The 25,359-nt window shown below is 40.9% G+C and overlaps 1 protein-coding gene across 1 annotated transcript in view; it reads right to left on the reverse strand.

Moving 5' to 3' along the window:
* Window positions 1-4,060: 4,060 nt before the first annotated feature.
* Window positions 4,061-25,359, reverse strand: part of rock1 (Rho-associated, coiled-coil containing protein kinase 1) — a 169,370-nt gene continuing 148,071 nt past the window's right edge. Inside the window, exons 29-33 of the mRNA XM_072255733.1 lie at window positions 22,237-22,325; window positions 15,907-15,985; window positions 12,995-13,256; window positions 12,466-12,682; window positions 4,061-5,667 (exon numbers count right to left, since the gene is read on the reverse strand). Coding sequence (XP_072111834.1) covers window positions 5,664-5,667; window positions 12,466-12,682; window positions 12,995-13,256; window positions 15,907-15,985; window positions 22,237-22,325 — 651 coding nt within the window. The 3' untranslated portion in view covers window positions 4,061-5,663. The remainder of the gene's footprint in view (window positions 5,668-12,465; window positions 12,683-12,994; window positions 13,257-15,906; window positions 15,986-22,236; window positions 22,326-25,359) is intronic.

Genomic DNA, 25,359 nt, shown 5'->3' on the forward strand with positions numbered 1-25,359 from the left:
TCTTTTGGCTCCTCACATAGCTGTCCACTCTGATTCTCTAAGGGACCAATTTTATCCCTCACTATCCTTTTGCTATTAGTACAACGGTAGAAACCCTTGGGATTTATTTTCACACTACTTGCCAAAGCAACCTCCTAACTTCCTTTAGCTTTTCTAATTTCTTTCTTAAGATTCTTTTTACATTCTTTATATTCCTCGAGCACCTCATTTACTCCATGCCACTTATATTTATTGTAGATATCTCTCTTTGTCCGAACCAAGTTTCCAATATCCCTTGAAAACCATGGCTCTCTCAAACTTTTAACCTTTCCTTTCAACCTAAAAGCAACATAAAGATTCTGTACTCTCCAAATTTCACCTTTAAATGACCTCCATTTCTCTATTACATTCTTCCCATAAATTAATTTGTCCCAATCCACTCCTCCTAAATCCTTTCACATCTCCTTAAAGTTAGCCTTTCTCCAACCAAAAATCTCAACCCTGGGTCCAGCCCTATCCTTCTCCATAATTATATTGAAACTAATAGCATTGCGATCACTGGACCCGAAGTGCTCCCCAACACAAACCTCTGTCACCTGACCTATCTCATTCCCTAACAGGAGATCCAAGACTGCCCCATTCTCTCACTGGTACCTCTATGTATTGCTGCAAAACACTATCCTGCACACATTTTACAAACTCCAAACCATCCAGCCCTTTTACAGTATGGGCTTCCCAGTCTGTGCGGAAAATTAAAATGTCCCACAATCACAACTTTGTGCTTACAAGTATCTGCTGTCTCCTTACAAATTTGCTCCTCCAATTCTCGCTCCCCATTTGGTGGTCTATAATACACCCCCATAAGAGTTACCACACATTTCCCATTCCTCAATTCCACCCAAATAGCCTCCCTAGACGAGCCCTCTAATCTATCCTGCTAAAGCACCGCTGTAACATTTTCTCTGACAAGCAGTGCAACACTTCCCCCTCTTCTCCCTCCGATTCTATCACACCTGAAGCAATTAAATCCAGGAATATTTAGTTGCAAATCACACCCCTCCTGTAACCATGTTTCACTAATAGCTACCACATCATACTTCCAGGTATCAATCCATGCTTTAAGTTCATCCACCTTTCTTATAATGCTCCTAGCAGTAAAATAAATGCATTTAAGAAATTTTCCACCTCTTACTCTCTGTTTCACTAATGGTGCAAACAACTTTACTATTTTCTTTTTCTTCCTTCTTCCCTACATCTGGTTCCCCTCCCCCCTCGTATCTAGTTTAAATCCACCACAGCCTCTCTAGCAAACCTACCTGCAAGAATATTTTTTCCCCTCCAGTTCAGATGTAAACCATCCTGCCAGAACAGGTCCCACCTTCCCTGGAAAACTGCCCAATTATCTATAAATCTGAAGCCCTCCCTCCTGCACCATGTCTTCAGCCACGTGTTGATCTGTGCTATCTTACTATTTCTAAACCCTTCTGCACGTGGCACTGGTAGCAATCCTGAGATTGCTATCATGGAGGTCCTGTCCTTTAACTTGGTGCCTAACTCCCTAAACTCACCTTTCAGGACCTCCTCACTCTTCCTCCCCACGTCATTGGTCCCTACATGGACCACGACATCTGGCTGCTCACCCTCCCTCTTGAGAATTCCGAGAACACGATCCAAGATGTCGCGGACCTTGGCACCAAGGAGGCAACAGACCATCCGGGATTCTAGATCTCTTCCACAGAACCTCTTATCTGTCCCCCTAACTATCGAATCCCCTATCACTACTGCTCTCCTCTTTTCCCTCCTTCCCTTCTGAGCTGAGGGTCCAGTCTCGGTGCCAGAGACGCAACCACTGCAACTTGTCCCTGGTCGGTCGTCCCCATCAACAGTATCCAAAATGATACACTTGGTGGGAACGGACACAGGGGTGCTCTGCTCATTCTGTCTATTCCCTTTCCCTCTCCTGACAGTCACCCAGCTACCTGTCTCCTGACTCTTAAGGGTGACTATCTCCCTGTAACTCCTCTGTATTTCTGCCTCTGCCTCCCAAATGATCTGAAGTTCATCCAGTTCCCTAACTCGGTTTGTCAGGAGCTGCAGCTGGATGCACCTTTCGCAGTTGTAGTTATCAGGGACTATTGTGTTCACCCTGATTTCCCACATCCTGCAAATGGAGCTCTCAACTGCCCTAACTGCCTCCATTACCTACTCGTAAGGTACTTAGATTTATTAAAGGAACTTACCTGGCCTTACCTCACTTGGAGTGAAGCTCTTCCTCAGCCTCTGCTCGCTGAAGCCTCAGGAGCCAAAGCCTTCCTACTCTGTCTCCCTTTACTCCCTCGCCCGCTCCGCTAATCTGCTCTCCTTTTAAATACTCCCGCTGCCTCACGGTCCGACTTACACGTGCTTGTGCAGTCGTGCCCCGTTCAACTGCCGAAGAAAATGATCGACTTCCACAAACTGCTCTCTTTTAAATACTCCCACTGCCTCACGGTCCGACTTACACGCGCCTGTGCAGTCGTGCCCTGTTCAACTGCCGAAATAAAACATACGTGTTATTTGTGCAATGTGCTGTTGGTAATGTATGTTGCACCGTGGCTTTAGAGGAATGCCATTTCATATGGCTATATTCATGTATGGTTGAATGATAATAGATCCTGAACTGGACAAAAGCATACCTTCACATGAAGGACAACTTCCTGTTTTGTGTGACACTATAAAAAGGATAAACAGTTTAAAACAGGTTTGGCAGCTCAAACTGGGTAACAATGAGGCTTGTATGGTAAATAAACCTATCACTATTTTGACCTCATGACTCAGCATGTGCTTTGTTCTATCATTTCTCATCAAGCCAAGTGATCAAACTTAATTCAATGAAGAGTGCAGATTGGCATGCTAAGAGCAGGATCAAGCATTGCTAAATATTGAATGCAATAAAAGACTGCATACATACAAAGTTTCAAAATGAACAGGTGATAGGCAGAGCTAAGTATTGTTACAAGCAATGAATTAGATCAAAACTCTGCAGTCTACAATTCCAATTGTGAATGGCCGTGGACAAATAAGCAACTAACAAGAGTGGGCTCAAGTAGATCACCCTATCCTCAACAATGACTAGACCCAAGACACAAACTTGTCAAACATTTGCAACTATGTTTAATCAGAAGAGCTTTATAATTTCTCACAAGATCCTCAGCCATCACAGATACCCATCTCCCACCAATTTGATTCAATGTGACATCAAGAAATGGGTGACAGCAATGAGATACTTTAAAATCTATGAGATTAAGCAACCTCTCAGCTCTAGGGTTGAAGACCTGTACTCTAGAATAGCTGCATATCTGGCCAGCCTACCTCAATATAGTAACAGGAGTAACTATCCAAAAAATGGAAAATTAGCAGGTATATCTGATTAACAGAAGGACAAATCCAAGCTGACTTGTTACTGCTCATTCTATTCCAGACTCAATTAGCAGAGTGAGGGAAGATGTCAACATGAACCAAACATGGACTAAAATCTATAGTCTGTGGGGTTGTAAACAATAAGCAGCATTTGACCAAATGTGGCATCAAGGTACTCTGGGGGGGGGGGGGGGGAGAACTGACTGTAATTGTCAAAGATCAATCATTTCAATGCCAGAACATCACTGAGGAGTTGGGCAATATACTTCTTGTAACCATCCTCTATTGCTTTATCAACTGGAAGTTCAGAAGTCTAACAAATGAAGTAGCCCATGTCCAGTTACAGCAAGTTCCAGATAACATGAGCTTATAAGTGGCAAGTAGAATTTTTGCTACAGAAGTGCCAGATAACAAAATCATCCTTTAGACCGACTATCTGCCTTTGATATTCCCCGCCTTCCACACCCCACCAAATCATTATCTTTCTTGCCAAGAGCTTGCCTACATATCAACAGTATCACAGGAACTTGGGTAACTGTCTGAGGAGCACATCATTTGTTGGTGTGCTGCGATATATCCTGTCTGAAGCAACATAAGTCAATTAAGGTTATACAAAAAGCTCCAGGTCATGGCATTCTTTCCAAAGCAAAGAATTCTTTCTGAAACCTTGCTTCAGAACGATATTAACAATATTATCAAATACACATCAATCCTTTATTTTCTGTGCTGTTTTGCATTCATGGTATACATTTCTTCTGAGAATTAATATATTCTGCTTCAATAACATTCAGTCTACAAATCTTGGTATCAGATTCAATTAAGTCAAATCATCTGACAGGGGATGTTTGCAAGAACAATTTCCCATTGTAGTAAGACAGGTAAATACATATAGATATGTTTATTGGTACATACCAATCAGTGCGACTTTCAACATCACTTAAAATATGCGATCATCTTCAACAAAAATTCATTTTCCAGTGCTTTAATACATGTAACTGCAAAACCTTTATATATTACATGGGAGGTACAGTAAGCCATATCATCCATTTTATGAATATATTCCTGCTGACTGGCAAAAATAAAACTGAAAATACAACAGTTCTTACTGGAGTGACTCCTGAAATAATACAGAAATAAATCTTATCTAATGCCATCCATAGTTCAAGTTTGCTGCAGGTTTTCCTATGTATAATTCCAACTGATTACAGGCAGTTTATTCATTTTCAAATCATATTCAAAATACCCAAAACAACTGTTCACAATGCAATGAAAATCGTTGAAGCTGGTGCAGTTACTTAAAATTTATGATGAATTATATGGCAGGAAAACAGTTCTTCAAAAGTAAGGCATCAACAGGATAATGTTATTCCTGTTGAAGTGTTTAAAAGTAGAATAATTTATGTTTTAAAACAGTGCACAATTTATCTGTTAAGTTAACGCTGTCTACCATCTGATAAGAATTCATTTAAAATGTAAGGCCATCTATTTATAAAATCATTACAAAATAATGTGCCTCGCAAAATACAAACCTGGTCTTTTGAATTACTGCTTATTCCATAATGCTTCTTTTATCCTTTTCTTTTTTTTAAAAAAAAATGGTACATCAACATATCAACTACTATGGCTTTCCAAAAAACACATGAGCGAAATATTCTGTCAAATTTTCCCAGTGCTAAACATTTCAATTTAAGCTTTTATTCTAGCAGACTGAATATCTTAAAGCCATGACATATTAAAGCTCTAATGGTCTCAACGGATATGCACAGAAGGCATGTAACTTGAGGCATAACAAATTCAATGTAACAATGTTTTTGTTAAAGCACCCGACTCCACCTTCAAAGCAATTCTTTGTGTCTTGTACTATTTTCAGAAATCAATTTCACACAGTTCCCTCCTTGCTTTAGCATAAGCTATTCCCTCGTGCAGCTACCCTATCCCTTACTTGGTGAAGTAACACACACAAAAAAAACTTATGAGGCTGTTGCTGTTCTATAATGAGCTCTCTCCATGTTCACCTGCCTATTAGAGAGAAATCATCCGATATGTAGATTGCTATCTGCTGCAATCCAAAAAAAAATATGCTGGAATGGTAAATGTGCAATGAAAAGCCTTGCACACATTTCAAATAGTGCAGGAATAGAAAGTAGGTGAAAGGTGGAGATTAAATAATTTTAACCCTGAAATTTGTAACACTTAAATTGGAAGGAATCCACTTTGCACTTGCTTTCAATCTCACAAAGCCCTGCTTCCTAGAAAAGAATCTTGGATCCAAATTCCATAAATGGTTAGCTGAAAAAGAAAAGAAAAATCACAATCAACAGAACTTCTCCATATATCTGAAGTAAAAATGCCACCAAATAGTAGCAATTAGTTTGAAAACATGTTATTTTAACTGAATTTTACAGTAAGCCACTAAGAACATAAGACACAGGAGCAGGAGTCGGCCATCAGGCCTGTCGAGCCTGCTCCACCATTCAATAAGATCATGGCTGATCTGGCCTTGGGCTCATCTCCACCGCTGCCTCATTGGGCAAAGAATTCTCCAGATTCACTACTCTCTGGGAAAAGCAGTTCCTCCTCATCTCCATCCTGACTCTACTCCCCCAAATCTTGAGCCTATGTCTCCTAGTTCTAGTCTCACCTATCAGTGGAAACAACTTTCCTGCCTCTACCTTATATATTCCTTTCATAATTTTATAAATTTCTGTAAGATCTCTCATTCTTCTGAACTCCAGTGAGTACAGTCCCAGGCGACTTAATCTCTCCTCACAGTCTAGCCCTCTCATCTCTGGAATCAATCTGGTGAACCCCCTATGCACCGCCTCCGAAGTCTATATATCCACTATTGGGGATTGAGTTCAAGAGTCACAAGGTAATGTTGCAGCTGAATTCCAGTGAGTTCAAAGCCACTGTTTTCATGATAGTCATAAGCACCAACTTAATAAATCATTACTTCTACATCACCAAAGCCAGATATCTTCCTCATTGTAATTTTTATTTCAGTCACGTGCCGTATTACTAGTTTTAGTTTCTTCCCATTCTTCAAACTACAACATCTTAACAAATTGACACCAAGCAGTTTGGACAGCAGTGTATGTTTTCGAAGCTCTTGCAATCTGGCATTCAGTCCCAAATTTCTGCATGTTTTGTGTGAACACGTGAGTTTTCCTAGCTGCTCTCGCATCAAATACATCAAAATCAGGTTTGTTATAACTGAAATATATCATGAAATTTCTTATTTTGTGGTAGCAATGCAGAGCAAGACAAAAAATAGTGACAATAAAATAATAAATACAACAAAAGAGGAATAGCGAGGTAGTGCCATGAGTCCGTGGACCATTCAGAGATCTGGTGGTAGAGTGGAAGAAAGTGTGGTTAAAATACTGAATGTGCCTCTTCAGGCTCCTGTACTTCCTCCCTGATGACGATAACAAGAAGAGGGCATCTCCCAGATGGTAAAGGCATGCAAGTTGCTACAGTAAATTGCCCCTAGCATGTAGGAGAGTGGCAGAGCCTGGGAATGTGGGCAGAATAAAATGAGAATGGTGCAGAATTAAAATGGATGCACATTGGTTAGCACTGACTCTGTGGACCCAAAGGACTTATTCCATTCCACATTGCTACTAGGCACATCACAAGAGTCAATTCAACAAGTGCCAGTCAGTCAAAGATACATTAGCTGAGGTGAAGCAAAGGCTTAATCAGAGACATATTTATAAGCAATGAGATATGGAATAGTAAAAGGATTAGAAAGGAATTCCAGAGATTAGATGTTAAAACATGACTTAGTGGCTTTATTATAAAGATACTTTCATTTCCCTTTCTCTTCATTACATCACTTCTCATTCAATGAAATCGACTGCTAGGGATCAAATTTGTAGGTATCATTTCCCTTAGTCATGAAGTGGATACATGATTTAAATACAAACAAGTGATAACAGCCCATGCTGCATCCCGAAAGATGTTGATATAGGTGAATTGCAACCAAAATTAATAATGTATTAGGAGGTGTTTAATCAAAACGTTATTAATTCAACCAGACAAAGAAAGGGGTTGTGGGAGATAGTGAAGGAACTCTCGTACTTGGTCCCAAGGTAACTGAGACAGAGCAGTACAAGCCCTTCGGCCCACGATGTTACCTCTCATTCTCCTGCTCTCCAAAGAGAAAAACCCTAGCTCATGCAATCATTCGCTATAAGAAAAACTTTCTAATCCAGACAGCATCCTAGTAAATCTGTTTTGCACCCTTTCTAGAGCTTTCACATCCTTCCTATAATAAGCAACTAGAAAGGAACAGTATTCCAAGTGTGATCTAACCAGATTTTTACAGACCTGCAACATTACCTTGTGACACTTGAACTCAATCCCCAAATAATCCTCAATCCCACACATCTTCATAACCACCTTATCAATTTACACCGCAACAATGGACATGGACCCCAAGATTACTGTTCCTCCACACAGCTAAGAAACCTGCCATTAACCCCGTACCTGCTGTTAAGTTCAACTTTCCAGTGGGCCACTTCACGCTTTTCTGGATTGAACTCCATCTGCCACTTCTCAGCTCAGCTATCTATCAGTGTCCTATTGTAACCTACAACAACCTTCTATACTATCCACAACACCACCAACCTTCCTGTCAACTGCAAACTTACTAAGCCCTGCAGAACACCAGGGGTTAACGACCTTCAAGCATCTACTATCACCCTGTTTTCCGTGGACAGCCAAATCTGAGTCCATATTGCCAAGTTTCCTGACTTTCTGAATGAGCCTACCACGAGGAACCTTGTAAAATGCCTTACTAAAATCCGTGTACACCATACCTTCATCATTTTCTTTAGTCGCTTTCTCAAATAATTCTATCAGGGTCATGAGGCATGACTTCCCCTTTACAAAGCCATGCTGACTATTCCTAAACAGACTATGCTTCTCCAAATGGTAAAAAAATCCTGTTTAAAAGGATATAAATATCCTCTCTAATAGCTTGATGATAATTGCTGAGAGACTGGTCTGTAATTCCCAGATTTATCTCAAGTATCTTTCTTGAATAAAGTATTAACATTTGGCAACTTCCAGTCTTCTGGTACTACTCTTGAAGCCAAAGGTGCAGCAATCTCTTCCCTTGCTTTCCATGGTAACCCCAGGCATATCCCAACTGGTGTGGGAAATTACCTATCCTGATGTGTTTCAATAGTTCCAACACATCCTCCATTATTATGCTCAAGCATAATGTTTTATATTATCCCCATACTTGTCATGGTCCCACTCACTTGTGAATTCTAAAGCAAAGTATTCATTGAGTACCTCTCGTACCTCTTACTCTGAGCACACATTTCCCCTTCCATTCCTGACCTTCACTCTAGTCATCTTCCTGCTCTTCACATACATGTAGAATGCCTTGGGATTTTCCTTCATCCTACTCATCAAGGCCTTCCCACATCTCCTTCCAGCTCTCCTACGTCAATTCTTAAGCTTCTTCCTGGCTACCTTGTAACTCTGTAGAACCTTGTCTGATTCTTTATTCCTGAACATTAAGTATGCCCCTTTCTTCCTCTTCACTAGATGTTCTACATCTCTTGTCAACCACAGTCCCTTCACCTTACATCCTATCCTTGCCCCAATGGGACAACCTATCCATAATCTAATGCAAATATTCCCTAAACAACCTCATTTCTGTTTCTAATTTACACCCCCAAGTTCCTGCCTAACAGCATCATAATTCAACCTCTTCCAGTTAAATACTTCCCCATACTAGTTGTGGTCACTATCTCCGAAATCCTCACTTGACACATCTGTCACCTGACCAGATTCATTATCTACAATCAAATCCAGTATGGCCACTCCTCTAATCTGCCTACCTACATACTGAATCAGGAATCCTCCCTGGACACAACTAACAAATTCCACTCCATTTAAATATTTTGTACCAACTACCAATCAATATTATGAAAGTTGAAATCACCCATAACAACTACTCTGCTATCTTTGCACTTTTCCAAAATCTGCCTCCCGATCTGCTCCTCAGCCTCTGTTGCTATTTGGGGGGCAGGGGGAGGTCAAGAGAATATTCCCACTAGTGATTGCTCCCTCCTGTTTCTAAATTGTACCAACACTTAGTAGACAATTTCTGCATGACAACCTCCCTTTCTGCAGCTGTGATACCATCTATAATTAGCAATGCCATCTCTTCAAAACCCTCCCTTTCACTATTGAAATACCTAAACCACAGAACATTTAACATAGGGCACAGGCAGCAATCCTGGGATTACCACCCTAGAGGACCTGCTTTTCAGCTTCCAATATACTTCCCATCAGGGCTTCATCCCTTTTCACACCTATGTCCTACATACCAATATGTATCATGACTTGTGGCTGCTCATTCTGCCCCTTAAGAATTGATCTGAGACATCCCTCACCCTGAAATATGCAAATAATGCAGAGTATCCTGTAGCTGTTGGAGGAGTGGAGATTCACCAAGGGTCACATTTAGAGAAAGAATGATGGAAAACAGCATTTCATGAAATGGTCTGATGGAAGTGACAGAAGTGGCAATGACTAAATTTGAGACAATTATGGTACAAAGAACCAGTACATGATAAAGAGAGTAGTGAATCTCTAGAATGATCTGCCACAGACAGCTGTGGAGACAAAGACTGTGGTTATTCTTAAAGTGAAAATTCTTAGTTTACTGACTGGTCAGGGCATCAAAGGTTATGGCGGGAAGGCATGTGTATGGGGTTGAGTGGGATCTGGATCAACCATAATGAAACAGTGAAGCAGACTCAATGGGCCGAATGGCCTAATTCTGCTTCTGGGTCTTATGGTCTCAGTCCAAATTTGAGAGGGTGAAGTATAATTACATGTATCAGTATCACAATAGAATAAAGGGAATTATGGAGGCATGACCAAAGGAGCTTGCCAGGTGGATTGGAGGGGATGATGGCAGAGCAGAGATGGCTAAAGTTTCTAGGAAAAGTTCACAAGGTGCAGGATAGATACATCCCACAGAGTACGAAGTTCTCAGATAGTAGGAGTAGGCAACTGTGGCTGACAAAGGAAGTTAAGGACTGCATAAAAGCCAAGAAAGAGGCATGCAAGGTAGCAAAAGTGAGTGGGAAGTTGGATGATTGAGACACTTTTAAAATCCAACAAAAGGCAGTTAAAAACAGCAGTAAGGTGGGAAAAGATGAAATATGAGGGCAGACTAGCCAATAATATAATGTAGGACACCAATCGTTTTTCAGTTACATAAAGAGTGAAAGGGAGGTGAGAGCTGACATTTGACCGCTGAAAATGATCTGGTGAAATGGAAAAAAATGGCAGATGAACTTCATGGGTACTTTGCATCAGTCTTCTCTGTGGAAGAGACTAGTAGTGTGCCAGAGGTCCATCAGTGTTAGGGAGCATGAGTGAGTGCCAGGGGAAAAAGTGCTAGCCAAACTCAAAAGATCTTCAGGTGGATAAGTCATCTGGACTACATCCCAGAGCCCTGAGAGAGGTTGCTGGAGATAATAGATGCATTAATCATGATCTTTCAAGAATCACTTGATTCTGGCAAGATCCGGGAGGACTGGAAGATTGCAAATGTCACTACACTCCTTAATAAGGGAAGAAGGCAAAAGAAAGGAAATTACAGGCAATTAACCTAACCTCAGTGGTTGGGAAAAAGTGTTAGAGTCTATTATTAAGGATTAGGTTCCAGGGTACTTGGAGACTAATGATAAAATAAGTCAAAGTCAGCATGGTTTCTGTAAAGGGAAATCTTGCCTGATAAATCTGTTAGAGTTCTTCGAGTAACAAGCAGGGTGGACAAAGGAGAGGCAGTGGACATTATTTACTTGAATTTTCAGAAGGCATCTGATAAGATGCTACATGAGGCTGCTTAACAAAATAAAATCCAGTTGTGTTACAGGAGAGGTACTGGCATGGGTAGCGGAATGGCTGACAGGCAGAAGGCAGCAAGTGGGAATAAAAGGGGTCTTTTCTGGTTGGCTGCCAGTGACTATTGATGTTCCTTAGGGCTCAGTACCTTTCACATTGTTTGTAAATGATTTGGATAATGGAATTGATGGCTTTGTGGCAAAGTTTGTGGATGATATGAAGATAATTGGAGGGGTAGGTAGTGCTGAGGAAGCAATGTGATTGCAGTAGGACTTAGACAAATTGAAATAATGGGCAAAAAGGTGGCAGATGGAATAGTGTTGAGAAATGTATGATAAAACATTTTGGTAGAAGGAACAATAGTGCAAACTATTATCTAAATGGAGAGAAGGTTCAAACATTACAGATGCAAAGACTCCCAGACGGTTAATTTACAGGTTGAGCTTGTGGTGAAAGAGGTAAATGCAATGTTGGCATTTATTTCAAGGGGAATAGAATAAAAAAGCCAGTAGATAATACTGAGCCTTTATAAGACAGTAGTCACGTTGCACTTGGGAGTATTGTCAGCAGTGTTGGGCTCCATATCTCAGAAAGGATGTGTTGTAATTGGAGCGAGTCCAGAGAAGGTTCACAAGGATGATTCGGGAAATGAAGGGGTTAACATATGAGGAGTGTTTGGCAACTTTAGGTCTGTACTCACTGGAATTTAGAATACCGGGGGGGGGATGGGGGGAGAGAGGAGGAGGAGCATCTCATTGAAACTTATCGAATTTTGAAAGGACTAGATAGGATGAATGTGGAGAGGATGTTTCCATGGAAGGCAAAGCCTCAAAATTGAGGGGGGAATCTTTTAGAACAGAGGTAAGGAGGAATTTTTTTTAAACCAGAGAGTAGTGAATCTGTGGGATGCTCAGCCACAGACTGCAGTGGAAGCCAAGTCCGTGGGTATATTTAAGGCGGAGTTAATTGTTTCTTGATTGGTCAGGGCATCAAAGGATATTGTGAGAAGGCAGGTGTACAGGGTTGAGTGGGATCTGGAATCAGCCATGAAGGAATGGCGAAGCAGACTCGATAGGCTGAATAGTCTAATTCTGCTCCTCTGTCTTATGGTCTAACTATCCACTTAATCCTGCAAAAGTACAAATATTTGTAATTTTATTTTCTATTCAGTTACATCAAAAGAATATCTATTTGCTTATTTATTACCTGGGCTTGACTGGGACAATATGTTTGGCAGGTTTGCGAAAAGACTGATTTGGCGCCGATCTTGTACTTGATGACCTGGGAGAAGCACGCACAAAACTTGAGACAGCCGGAGGATTCTTAGGAATTTTCTTCACTAAATGTCCAATCCATTTCTTCTGTTCATCCTGAGAGCACGCCAGTAGCAACATATCCCTAGCTGTGTTGACATCATAATTCACTAAAAAGAAAATACATACTCTTAAAATATTGCACACGTTTTCAAACTCCCTCTCCCATATTCTAGTGACCTTAATGATTAGCTTTGGCCAAAGTACAATGGACTGACAATATTATGCCGATATAATTTAAAAATGGAGATTATGTGGAGCTCATAATTGCTGGTAAAATGAAAAGGTATCAAATTTACATATTTATGTAAGCTTCAGTCCAAAGGAAAAGCAAATTTCATATAAATTGTCTCTTGTAATGATGCAGTTAAGCGTGAACGATGACAATCAATGCTGTTTTCATTGTTAGAAATAATTCCTACCTTTGCATGGTACAATCATGTCTTCCTTTTTATCCAAATGATCCTTATGGCACTTAACATGGCATCGCCTGCACTCCAATGCAGCTGGTGGTTTGAAAACATGCCACAGAGGCTTTGCACAAGCTTCACAATTTGTGGGAAAATGATAAAGTGTAGGAATAAATTCATGACCTTTATGAGGTATAAAATCAGGCTTTTCCACTGATTGCACAGTTTCTGCTTCCACATCCTTCCGACATTCACCCTCATTGGCATATAATATCTGAAAGATCAAATAATATACAGTTTATTCAAACACAATAACTGAACTAAGTGGTTAGAGCCATAGCTGGAAACCACAAGACCACATGAATAATTCTGTCCAGAAACATTTTAGTCCAAGATAATACCTATGAAGCAGGAAACCTGAGAAAATGTCAAAATCAATGTTTTTCCTTGATACTAAAATGGAACTGTTATTGCACACGGCAAGTCACATGATGTGTACAACCCACTACACCTACTTCCAGTCATTTGAACTGTATATGTGCGCCAGAGATAGCACATGACAAAGGCCCAGAATTTGTTGAGTGAGCCTGCACTTGCCATTAATGTTGTGATATTACAATTGACTGTAGCTGCAACTGGAATGCTGATCTTGTTGACTGAAAGTGCTCTGGAGCTGAGTGGTAAATTTCAAAACAAATAAGCCAACAAATTTCTTTCTGACAAATCTTTCAGCTGACAGCTCGGTGCACCCATAAATTCTGTCAAAGTTGACTATTTCTTTGTGCTTCTGACTGTCCCTAATATTCAGCAAGATCAACTAATAGACAGGAAATAAACTGTAAAAGTTAAATGGTTAAAATAGCGATGTGACTAAACATATTGATGAAGGTAGAACAACAGATGCAGTGTATATGGATTTCAGCAAGGCATTTGATAAGGTACCCCATGCAAGGCTTATTAAGAAAGTAAGGAGGCACGGGATCCAAGGGGACTTTGCTTTGTGAATCCAGAATTGGCTTGCTCACAGAAGGCAAAGAGTGGTTGTAGATGGGTCATATTCTGCATGGAGGTCAGTGACCAGTGGTGTGCCTCAGGTATCTGTTCTGGGACCCCTTCTCTTTGTGATTTTTATAAATGACCTGGATGAGGACGTGGAGAGATGGGTTAGTAAATTTGCTGATGACACAAAGGTTGGGGGTGTTGTGGATAGCGTGGAGGGCTGTCAGAGGTTACAGCGGGACATCGATAGGATGCAAAACTGGACTGAGTAGTGGCAGATGGAGTCCAACCCAGATAAGTGTGATATGGTTCATTTTGGTAGGTCAAATATGATGGCAGAATAGAGTATTAATGGTAAGACTGTTGGCAGTGTGGAGGATCAGAGGGATCTTGGGGTCCGAGTCCATAGGACACTCAAAGCTGCTGCACAGGTTGACTCTGTGGTTAAGAAGGCATACGGTGCATTGGCCTTCATCAACCATGGGATTGACTTTAAGAGCCGAGAGGTAATATTACATCTCTATAGGACCCTAGTCAGACCCCACAGAGTACTGTGCTCAGTTCTGGTCACCTCACTACAGGAAGGATGTGGAAATTGTAGAAAGGGTGCAGAAGAGATTTACAAGGATGTTGCCTGGATTGGGGAGCACGCCTTATGAGAATAGGTTGAGCGAACTTGGCCTTTTCTCCTTGGAGCGACGGAGGATGAGAGGTGACCTGATAGAGGTGTATAAGGTGAGAGGCACTGATTGTGTGGATAGTCAGAGGCTTTTTTCCAGGGATGAAATGGTTAACACGAGAGGGCACAGTTTTAAGGTGCTTGGAAGTAGATACAGAGATGTCAGGGGTAAGTTTTTTTTTTAAACACAGAGTGGTGAGTGCATGGAATGGACTGCTGGCGATTGTGGTGGAGGGGGATACAATCAGGTCTTTTAAGAGGCTCCTGGATAGGTACATGGAGCTTAGAAAAAGAGGGCTATGGGTAACCCTAGGTAATTTCTAAGGTAAGGACATGTTCGTCACAGCTTTGTGGGCCAAAAGGCCTGCTTTGTGCTTTAAGTTTTCTATGTTTCTAAAATTATCCTGCAATGCTTAAGAACACAATTTCTTTAGGAAATGTTATCCTATCTTTCTTCCTTGTCAGTATAAAACTTCCATTCAAATAAGTTGGCTCATATACCCTGCATCAGTTTTACCTGGTATAGAATGAAACAGTAGATTCTCCAGTGCACATGTTCAAAAGCAAAGCAAATTCCTGCCTCAGCACTGGACACCATATGAAGTCAACTCGTGAAGCACAGCTAGAAAGCCACTGGTTGAGCCTGGTCAATAATTAGGATTTAAACAATTCTCAAGAAAGCTTGCACTTGCATAATAAATGTCTGTTTTACAGGGATGAACGTGGTAAATTCTAGATTAATTCTTCACTCCATCTTATCCTCCAATGTGGTCTTTAATTACAAAAGTTCATCTCCTTCAACTCCTCAGTTTCTCCTCCTCTTCCTTGCACTATAAGGTGCACTTCTTTCTTCCCCTCCAACTTATGGACCCATAGCTCTTTAATGTACAATCCCTTCCCCAACCCTTCTTTATATGGGTTCCAGCAGGATGACTCTCATTGTCCTTCAGTTCAGGACTATGAATAATTCGATTAATAAAGGAGCAGATCAGCCAGGATCATATTGAATGGCAGGGTAGCTTTGAAGGGCAAGGTGTCCTACTCCTACTCCCAATTTCTTGTGCTCTTGTCCAGGTTGCTAAATAATTTCAGTTTAATTAGCAGTAAATCTATAACAAACTCCAACACAATATGTAAAACTGTCACATCTAACTTTTTCATTGATATCCTTCACAAAACTGAAATACAGATTATTACATATAATAAGAAAAATTGAAATTTAAATGAAAAATTCTTGAGCGCCCACCTGGAATATCCGAGGGATTTCTCCAGTTTCTGCCCTGTATACATCACCTTGTGTTACAGGGCGCACATGGAACAATTTGCTAGAGGATAAAATTTAGAAGTGCAAATTTTATTATGCATGCAAATCAGCTTTAAGAACAAAATATTGATGTGGTACTTTAAAAGTGCATTAGAAGCCATGCAACCTTTTGACTACAGTACTTAATTTTTTTTCCATACCCAGGATGTAAGAAATGTAATCAAGCCAACCATTAGTTACCCACCTTCAAATGGTATTTATGTAAGTAGTGGTGAGTTGCTCTTGTAAACCATAATCTATGCTTTACAAGTTATTTATGGCCACAATGACTTGTGCCTTGCAAATGGTTATGCTCCTATTTGCCTACACTCCCCATCCTCCTCGGTAGTTATGTTCATAGGCTTGTTTGGAATTGTCAAAGTATCTGGATAGCTACAGCATTGCATCATATAGATGCAATTCACTCAGATTCACTGATCCAGTAGAAAAGGCAGCAACTCACCACAGTTTTGGCGCTTTGAGCAGTGGTCAGAGAGATCAGAAGCCTGAGAAGACAAAATTCACTCAGGTTTCCTGATTGAGTGGAAAAGGCAGCAACTCCCGGCAGTTTTTGAGCTTTGACCAGCGGCCAATCAGTGTTTGGGATCGATTAGCAAGAACAAATTCAAGTAAGGCAAGAGCAAGCAGCACTGCCATCGTTGCAGTGGCCACCTTGGAGAGGACAGTGTTACAGTGGAATTTTGAGGCTTTAGGCTCTTTGAGGCTTCAGTCAGAGAAGGCAAAAAAAAAGCTGTAGCTGTCCTGACGAAGGGCCTCGGCCTGAAACGTCGACTGCACCTCTTCCTAGAGATGCTGCCTGGCCTGCTGCGTTCACCAGCAACTTTGATGTGTGTTGCCTGCAGATAAGGGTTATTTTTTCCACCTTCTTCACATTTGCTCAGTCAGAACAGCAGAAATCCCAGGCAGAATAGTGGAATGCTCCTTTGCAGAATGTGGGAAGACAGGGAGACATCCAGTGATCCTGACGACCACACCACACTTCCTGACGATGCAAGAAGTGCATCCAGATGCAACTTCATACAATTCACGTCAAGGAGTTAGAGCTGGAACTGGATGAACTCCAGATCATTCAAGAGGCTGAGGGTGTAATAAATAGAACATATAGAAATAGTTACACTGAAGGTGCAGAACACAGGAAAGTGGGCGACAGTCAGAAAGGGGAAAGGGGTTAAACAGCCATTGCAGGGTACTCCTGTGGCCATCCCCCTCAACAACACGCAAATCACTTTGGAGACTGCTGGGGGGGATGGTTAACTTAACAAGAGGAAAGTCACAGTAGACGAGTCTCTGGCACTGACTTTGGCTCTGTGACTCAGAAGGGAAATGGGGAGAAGAGACGTGCTGTGCTGATAGGGGATTCCTTAGTTAGGGAAACAGAAAAGAGGTACTGTGGATGAGAACGAGATTCCTGGATGGTATGTTGCCTCCCGGGTGCCAGGGTAAAGGGCATCTCAGAATCTCAGATCGAGTCCTCAGCATTCTAGGTGGGAGGGTGAACAGCCAGAGGTTGGGGTCCATTTGGGTACCAATAACATGGGTGGGATGAGTGACAAGGTTCTGCATAGGGTTTTCAGGGCGTTTGGTGCTAAGTTCAAGGGCAGGATCTCTAGGGTTGTGATCTCAGGATTGCTGCCCATGCCATGTGCTAGTGAGGCCAAAACGAGGAAGATTATACAGTTTAACACATGGCTAAGGAGTTGGTGTAGGAGGGAGGGCATAAGATTTTTGGATTATTGGGCTCTCTTTCAGGGAAGGTGGGGCCTGTACAGAAGAGACAGTTTGCACTTGAAATGGAAGGGGACTAATACCCTAGCAGGAAGGTTTACTGGAGCTGCACAGCGGGATTTAAACTGGAGTTGCAGGGGGATAGGCACCAGAGTGCAAGAACAGTTAGTGGAGAGATGTTAACATAGAAAACATAGAAAATAGGTGCAGAAGTAGGCCATTCGGTATGATCATGGCTGATCATCCAACTCAGAACCCTGTACCAGCCTTACCTCCATACCCCCAGATGTTGATAAGACTCCAGACAAAGTCAAGAATCAGAAGGTTGAGCATGTTGCAATGATTATCTACAGTTGTGTATATTTTAATGCAAGAAGTACTGTACGAAAGGTGGATGAGCTCAGGGCATGGATCAACATCTGGAGCAATGATATTGTAGCCATTAATGAGACTTGGTTGCGGGAAGGGCAGGACCGGTAGCTCAGTATTCTGTGGTTCCATTGTTTTAGACACGACAGAGTGGGTGGGATTAAAGGAGGAAGGGTGGCATTACTAGTCAAGGAAAATATCATGGCAGGGCTCAGCCAAAAAATTTGTCTAGTGAGGTGCTATGGGTGAAACTAGAAATAAGAAAGGTACAACTATATTAATGGGGCAATATTACAGACACCCAGCAGTCCAAGGGATTTAGATTAACAAATTTGTAGAGAAAGGTTGCAGACTTTTGCAAGAAACATAAGGTTGTTACAATGGGTGATTTTAACTTTCCACTGGGACTCCCATACTGTAAAAGGACCAGATGGGATAAAGATTGTCAAATGTGCTCAGTAAGTTTCCTTAGTCAGTATGTAGAAGTCCCAATGAGAGATTGTGCGATATTTGATCTATTAGGGCAGGGGTCCCCAACCTTTTTTGCACCGTGGACCAGTTTAATATTAACAGTATTCTTGCGGACCGGCCGACTGGGGGCTGGGGGGTGTTCAAATTCAACAATGCGTGACAGGGAATGAGAAAAGGTGCAGCTGACTCATATCGCAAAATCATACTGTTTCCTCGTGGCCCTGTAACACATGCTTTGCGGCCCACTGTATTAGGGAATGAGACATGGCAGATGACAGAAGTTTGTGTTGGAGAACACTTCGCATCTAGTATCATAAGGCTAGTAGTTTCAAAGTAAATATGCAAAAAGATAGGTGTGGTCCATGGGTTGAGATTCTAAATTGGAGAATGGCCAATTTTGATGGCATTAGAAAGGATCTGGCAAGTGTGGACTGGGATAGGCTGCTTTCTGGCAAAGGCGTACTTGGTAAGTGGGAGGCCTTCGAAAGTGAAATCTTCAAAGTATAGAGCATGTATGTGCCTATCATAATAAAAAGTAAAGATAACAAGTGTAGGGAGCCTTGGTTTTCAAGAGATATTGAGGCCCTGGTTCAGAAAAAGGAAGGGTTGTGCATAGCAAGTAAAGGCAGGTAGGATGAAATGAAGTGTTTCTGGAGTTTAAGAAATGCAAGAGAATACTAATATCAGGACTAAAAGGTATGAGGTTGCCCTAGCAGACAAGGTGAAGGAGGACCCCAAGAGATTCTACAGATATGTTAAGAGCAAAAGGACTGTAAGGGACAAAACTGGTCGTCTGGTAAACCAGAATGGTAATCCATGTGTGGAGCAAAAGAGATAGGGGAGATCTTAAATAGACTATTTTTGCATATGTATTTACTCAGGAAATGGACACTGAGTCTACAGAAGTGAGGCAAAACGGCATCAACTTCATGGTCCCCATACAGATTAGAGGGGAGGAGATTTTACTGTCCTAAGGCAAATTAGGGTCGATAGATCCCCAGGGCCTGACGAGATGCTCTGGACCCTACGGAACTCTGCAGAAATTGCTGGGGCCCTAGCAGAGATACTTAAATCATCCTTAGTGACAGGAGAGGTTCTGGAGGATTGGAGGATAGCTAATGCTGTTCTGCTCTTCTTTTTAAAATAAAAGGCTCTAAATAGAAACCAGGAAATGATAGGCTGGTGAGTCTGAAATCAGTTGTGGGCAAGTTATTGGAAAGTATTCTAATGGACCAGATATACATATATTTCGATAGACATGGACTGATTAAGGATAGTCAGCCCGGCTTTATGCACGGTAGGTCACGTCTAACCAATCTTATAGAGTTTTCAAAATGAGGTTGCCAGGAAAGGGGATGAAGGCAAGGTATTGGATGTTATTGCCATGGACGTTAGGAAGGCATTTGATAAGCAAATTTGCAGATGGCACCAAGATTGGGAGTGCAGTAGACTGCAAGGAAGGCTATCGTGGCTTGCAAAGGAACTTGGATCAGCTGGAAAAAATGGCAGATGGAATTTAATGCAGAGAAGTGTGAGGTGTTGTACTTGTGGAACCAACCACACAGTGAACAAAAGGCCATTGAGGAATGTGGTAGAACAAACGGATCTAGGAATACAGGTCCATAAATCTGTTGAAAGTGGCATCATAGGTAGAGAGGATTGTAAAGAAAGCATTCAGTACATTGGCCTTCATAAATTAAAGTATTGAGTACAGGAGATGGGATGTTATGTCAAAGTTGTACAAGACATTGGTGAGGCCTAATTTGGAGTAATGTGTGCAGCTTTCCTCACCTACCTATAGGAAAGATGTAAATAAGGTTCAAAGAGTACAGAGAAAATTTGCAAGAATGTTGCGGGGTTAGGAGGACCCAAATTATAAGGAAAGTCTGAATCGTTTAGGACTTTTTAGGACTTAGGAATAGATTTTTTAGAAAGTAGAAGATTGACAGGAGATTTGATAGAGGTATACAAAATTATGAGGGATATAGGCAGGGTAAATGAAAACAGGCTTTTTCCACTGAGGTTGTGTGGGACTACAACCAGAGGTCATGGGTTAAGTGTGAAAGGGAAAAGTTTAAGGGATACATGACAGGAACTTCTTCACTCAGAAGGTTGCGAGTGTGGAACGACCTGCCAGTGCCAGTGGTGCATGCAAGCTCGACTTCAATGTTTAAGTTTGGATAGGTACATAGATGTTAAGAGTATGGAGGGCTATGGTCCCAGTGCAGGTCAATGGGAGTAAATAGTTTCAGCATGGACTAGATGGGCCAAAGGGGTTGTTTCTGCACTGTACTTTACTCTGACTTGATGAATCTAGATCAGTACAAATTGCAGCCAGAGCTCCAAGAGTGGAAGGTCAGAATATTTAAAGATAGGCAACAGGGTGACAATTAAATACATTTCTTTCATGGCATTAAGCTCTTGAATGTTTCTCAAGTAGCATGAATCAGGGAAGTGAAGAGTGTTCCAATTCGCCAATTGCATCTTATAGGAAAGGCTTACAAAATTAAAAAGGTGTGACACTGTCTGCTGAATACCTGCGCATGACTTGTTTCTTTAGTGTCAGTTTCAATGTGCTTGTCGGTTAATTTTCTGGTTCTTGGATTGAATAGAAACTAGCTAATTAAAAAGCCATGCTTGTCATTTTAAAGATGTGCTGGCTTGCAGGTTAATTGGCCACTATAAAACTTACTATATGGTCAGAGAACTAGGAAGCATACAAGGGAGCAGAGGTTACAAGGCAAAGCGGTTGATGGAATTACTCTGAGTCATCATAAACTCAATAGCCCAAACAGCCTCCATGTTACATGAACTGTGCATCATTCTACAATATTTCCAGTATCTTCAGCCAATACTGCCATACAGCAATATTCTTCTACTCCACTTTAAATTTTGAAGGGCTATCCCTGCAATATGTTAAACAGCTGTACATAATGTCTCCCAAGTAGAACAGATGCAGTACTTGCCCATTTACTTCCTCTCCCTGTCTAAGGCACCAAATACTTTTTCCAGATGAAACATACATATACTTACTTGTATATAAAATACATTTATCACAGATGGTATGGTTCTCACTACATTGTGAAGACCGATTTGTGGAATATCTGTTCATTAGCAAGCATAATCCCAAGCTTTCAGTTAGCTATCACTAATTCTTTACCCGTTTTGCAAACTTAAAGTTATAATTGCTGAATCACCCAAAAATTATTTGAAGTCACAATGTGAAGCTTATACATTTACCCATTTGAATTACTCGCATGGCTTGCACTTATGGTGGGAAATAATATACTTTATATACTTTTTAAGCTATATCCTATACAAATTATTATTTTGTTTACAGCACTGATAATCTGCTCAAGCAATAAAACATGAAAACTTCAAGGGGAGGAGGTGGTGGGTGAATACATTTTATAGGCACTGTATGTACATCTAAACTCAAAATTTACTTCATTTATCTATAGGCCAGTTAATGCAAATCAATCAAATCAATAATCCCAACACTACCTTTCTATCTGGACCACATTTTACATAGAACACAGAAAAGCATGGAACAGTACAGATCAATCAGAACATTATTACGTTTTCATTTTCTCCTTTTAAATCAAATTTTCCAATCTTGCAGCTAAGTTCTCCTATTCACAAATGCTCATTCTCTGCAAATTCTCAGTACTAGGAAGCTGTACTCACTCGATGTCCAATACCATCGAAGGATTAGATTGTTCTTTATTCAGCTCATCTTCATAGAACAGTATTTTTCTGCTGCTCACTACAACATACTGTGAATAACAAAAAGAGTTTCAACATTAGAAAAAGAAATTGAATCCAACAAGTACAATGTCACTCTTTTCTGTCAGACTCCCAAGGACTGAAGCAATGCAACCATCATCTAGGTACAGAGGAGATGCCATGGGTAAGTTTTTTTTTATGCAGAGAGTGGTGAGTGTGTGGAATGGGCTGCTGGCACATATACAATATGGTCTTTTAAGAGATCCCGAACAGGTACATGGAGCTTAGTAAAATAGAGGGCTACGGGTAACCAGAGGTAATTTCTAAAGTAAGTACGTGTTCTTCACAGCATTGTGGGCCGAAGGGCCTGCTTTGTGTTGTAGGTTTTCTATGTTTCAGCAGCAGTCTGAATACCTGAATCAAAACTTCTGATGCACAAGTCTAAATGTAAAGAATAAAAACTTCATCATCAAATTACTAAGATCTGTTGAGTTACATGAGTTTGCCTAAAACAGTAGTCTTGCAGCTACAAATGCAGTAAATAATCAGTACTGGAAAAAGAATAAAAGCTGAGATTGCTATCTTCTAACCATGGCACCTAAAATAAAGAAAACAAGGAAAATGGAGGCATTAGGTGAAATGAGACATAATGAAGAATAGAATTAGCAGTTAAAACTGCCAGATAATACTTAGGGAAGGCAGGAGGGGGTAACTTAATAGTTAGGATAAGAGTTTCTTTTATTCATTTATGGAATCTGGGAGTCACTGATCAGTATTGTTGCCATTTCGAACTCCCTTTGAGGGGTTGATCAATCACCTATTTGAACTGGTATCCTCCAGAAGCTCATATGGTCAATCACGGGCACAGCCTCCCCTACTAATACAGAACATACAGGAGGTGCTGCTTCAAGGTGATGGCATCTATCATCAACCATACCATCTGGGTTATGCCCTCTTAATACTGTGACCTGAAGTCCCACACTACCTGGTACTTTTATACAATCATCAGATTCTTGAACATACCTGCACAACTCTAACACTACCTCAGCAAAGGGACACTATGGATTACCTCTTGTACTGCCATGGACTTATCTTTGATTTTGTCTTTTTCTGCATCACACAGTCTTTCATTTTTCACTGTGGTATAATTTTACGTGTGTATAATTTATATTCTGTGCTGTCTGTTAGGTCGCCACGGCAGAGTAGCGGTTAGCATGATGCTATTAACAGCTCAGGGCATTGCGGTTCAGAGTTCAATTCCAGCATCCTCTGTAAGCAAGTCTGTACTCTCCTTCCCGTGTGTGTGTGGGTTTCCTGTGGGCGCTCCATTTTCCTCCCACAGTACAAAGACGTATCAGTTAGTAAGTTAATTGGTGATTGCAAACTATCACATGATTAGGTTTGGGTTAAATTGGTGGGTTGTTGGGCTGTGCAGCTCGTCAGGCCACATCGATTGGTAGATAGATAAATAAATAAATGTCAAATGCTGTTGCAAGTTTTTGCATTGTACTGTATCTCATCATACTTGTGCACGTGACAATAAACTTGATTCGAACAGAACTGAACATTCTGCAATCAATGAATACCCCAAGTACTGGCCTGATCACAAAAGGATTGAGGATGCAAAGTATTATTGGAATTTGTAGAACTTCTGCAATATGTCCCAAGGTTGAAATGTTAAATTATGATAACTGACAAGAAAAAGGGCAAGGAGAGGGGATATTTTTCAGCATTCCACTTCACCTTATACAACTAAAAATCAGAAATGTCACTAATTGACAGGAATAGAAAATGAACCAACCTGAACAGTTAAGAGCAGCAAGCATAAAGGAACAACTAGACAGTAATAATCACAATATTTAAAAATAAGACAGAAGATGCTGGAAGCACCAAGTTGAGCAGTTGTAGCAAGGGGAAATTAATATTAGGGTTCAGGTCAAAGACTTTGGGTGGGAAACAGAAAGGACAAAACAGGTTAGTATTAAGACACGGGGAAGCGGAGGAGAAATGCAAAGGATATAGAGGATATTCTCCTTATGGTGAAACCAAGTTTCCCTGGTGATAAGCTGAAAATAAAATTATCTGGTAAACGGTTCAATGGGGACTGTTAGGCAGAGGAATCATGGCTCTTTGTTCATAATAACTGAGAAGAAAGCAGTTACAAACCAAGAACAAAGAAATATAACTGAAACTTAAGGCAGCAGGACATATCCAGCTGGCCATGCTGTGTTAACGAAGTGAAAAACTGAGCCAATATCTCAGATGGATAACCTAGCCCATTCAGATACATACAGAGAAAACAAGCTGAATAATTTGATAAGCAACATGACTAATAAGTGGAATACCAGGTACTGTTCCACAAAATTACATTGGGACCACAGAAAGAATTAGATTGGGATGGAAAATTAAAATGGCAGGGAACACAAAACCCAGGGATACTTCTGCAAACAGTACTCCGCAATCACCACTATGCATTTGATTTTTCCAGTGTAGTGGAAACCATACTGTCATCACTGAATGCAGTACACAAAAATTGACCTGAGAATGTAGTAGAAGAGATGAGGACTAAGTACTAGGTTTGGGATTAGGGAAGGGGTCTGGGTATGTTGGACAGGAGAAGTGAAAAACCTGTAACTTTATGGCTGATGATCAGTTGAGACTATTTCCTTTAAGGAGAGCAGCAGGATACCTCAGCCTTCCGAGGAGGGCTGCTTGTGTATGAAATGTCTTCAAAATTATGGGTCACAGATGTGCAAATGAATTCTTTGCGTTTATGTCAACACAAGCTTTGCAGAACATGACTATACATATCCAATAGATAAATCATACAAATGATAGTCTGCATCCCAGAGTGCCTAAGGAAGTAGCCCAAGAAATAGTGGATGCATAAGTGATAATTTTTCAAAACTCTTTAGATTCTGGACTAGCTCCTGAGGATTGGAGGGTGGCTAAAGTAACCCCGCTTTTTAAAAAAGGAGGGAGAGAGAAACGGGGGAATTATAGACCGGTTAGCCTAACATCAGCGGTGGGGAAAATGCTAGAGTCAGTTATCAAGGATGTGATAACAGCACATTTGGAAAGCAG

This window comes from Mobula birostris, chromosome 1 (assembly GCF_030028105.1).
Source record: "Mobula birostris isolate sMobBir1 chromosome 1, sMobBir1.hap1, whole genome shotgun sequence".
In the NCBI taxonomy this organism is placed as follows: Eukaryota; Metazoa; Chordata; class Chondrichthyes; order Myliobatiformes; family Myliobatidae; genus Mobula; species Mobula birostris.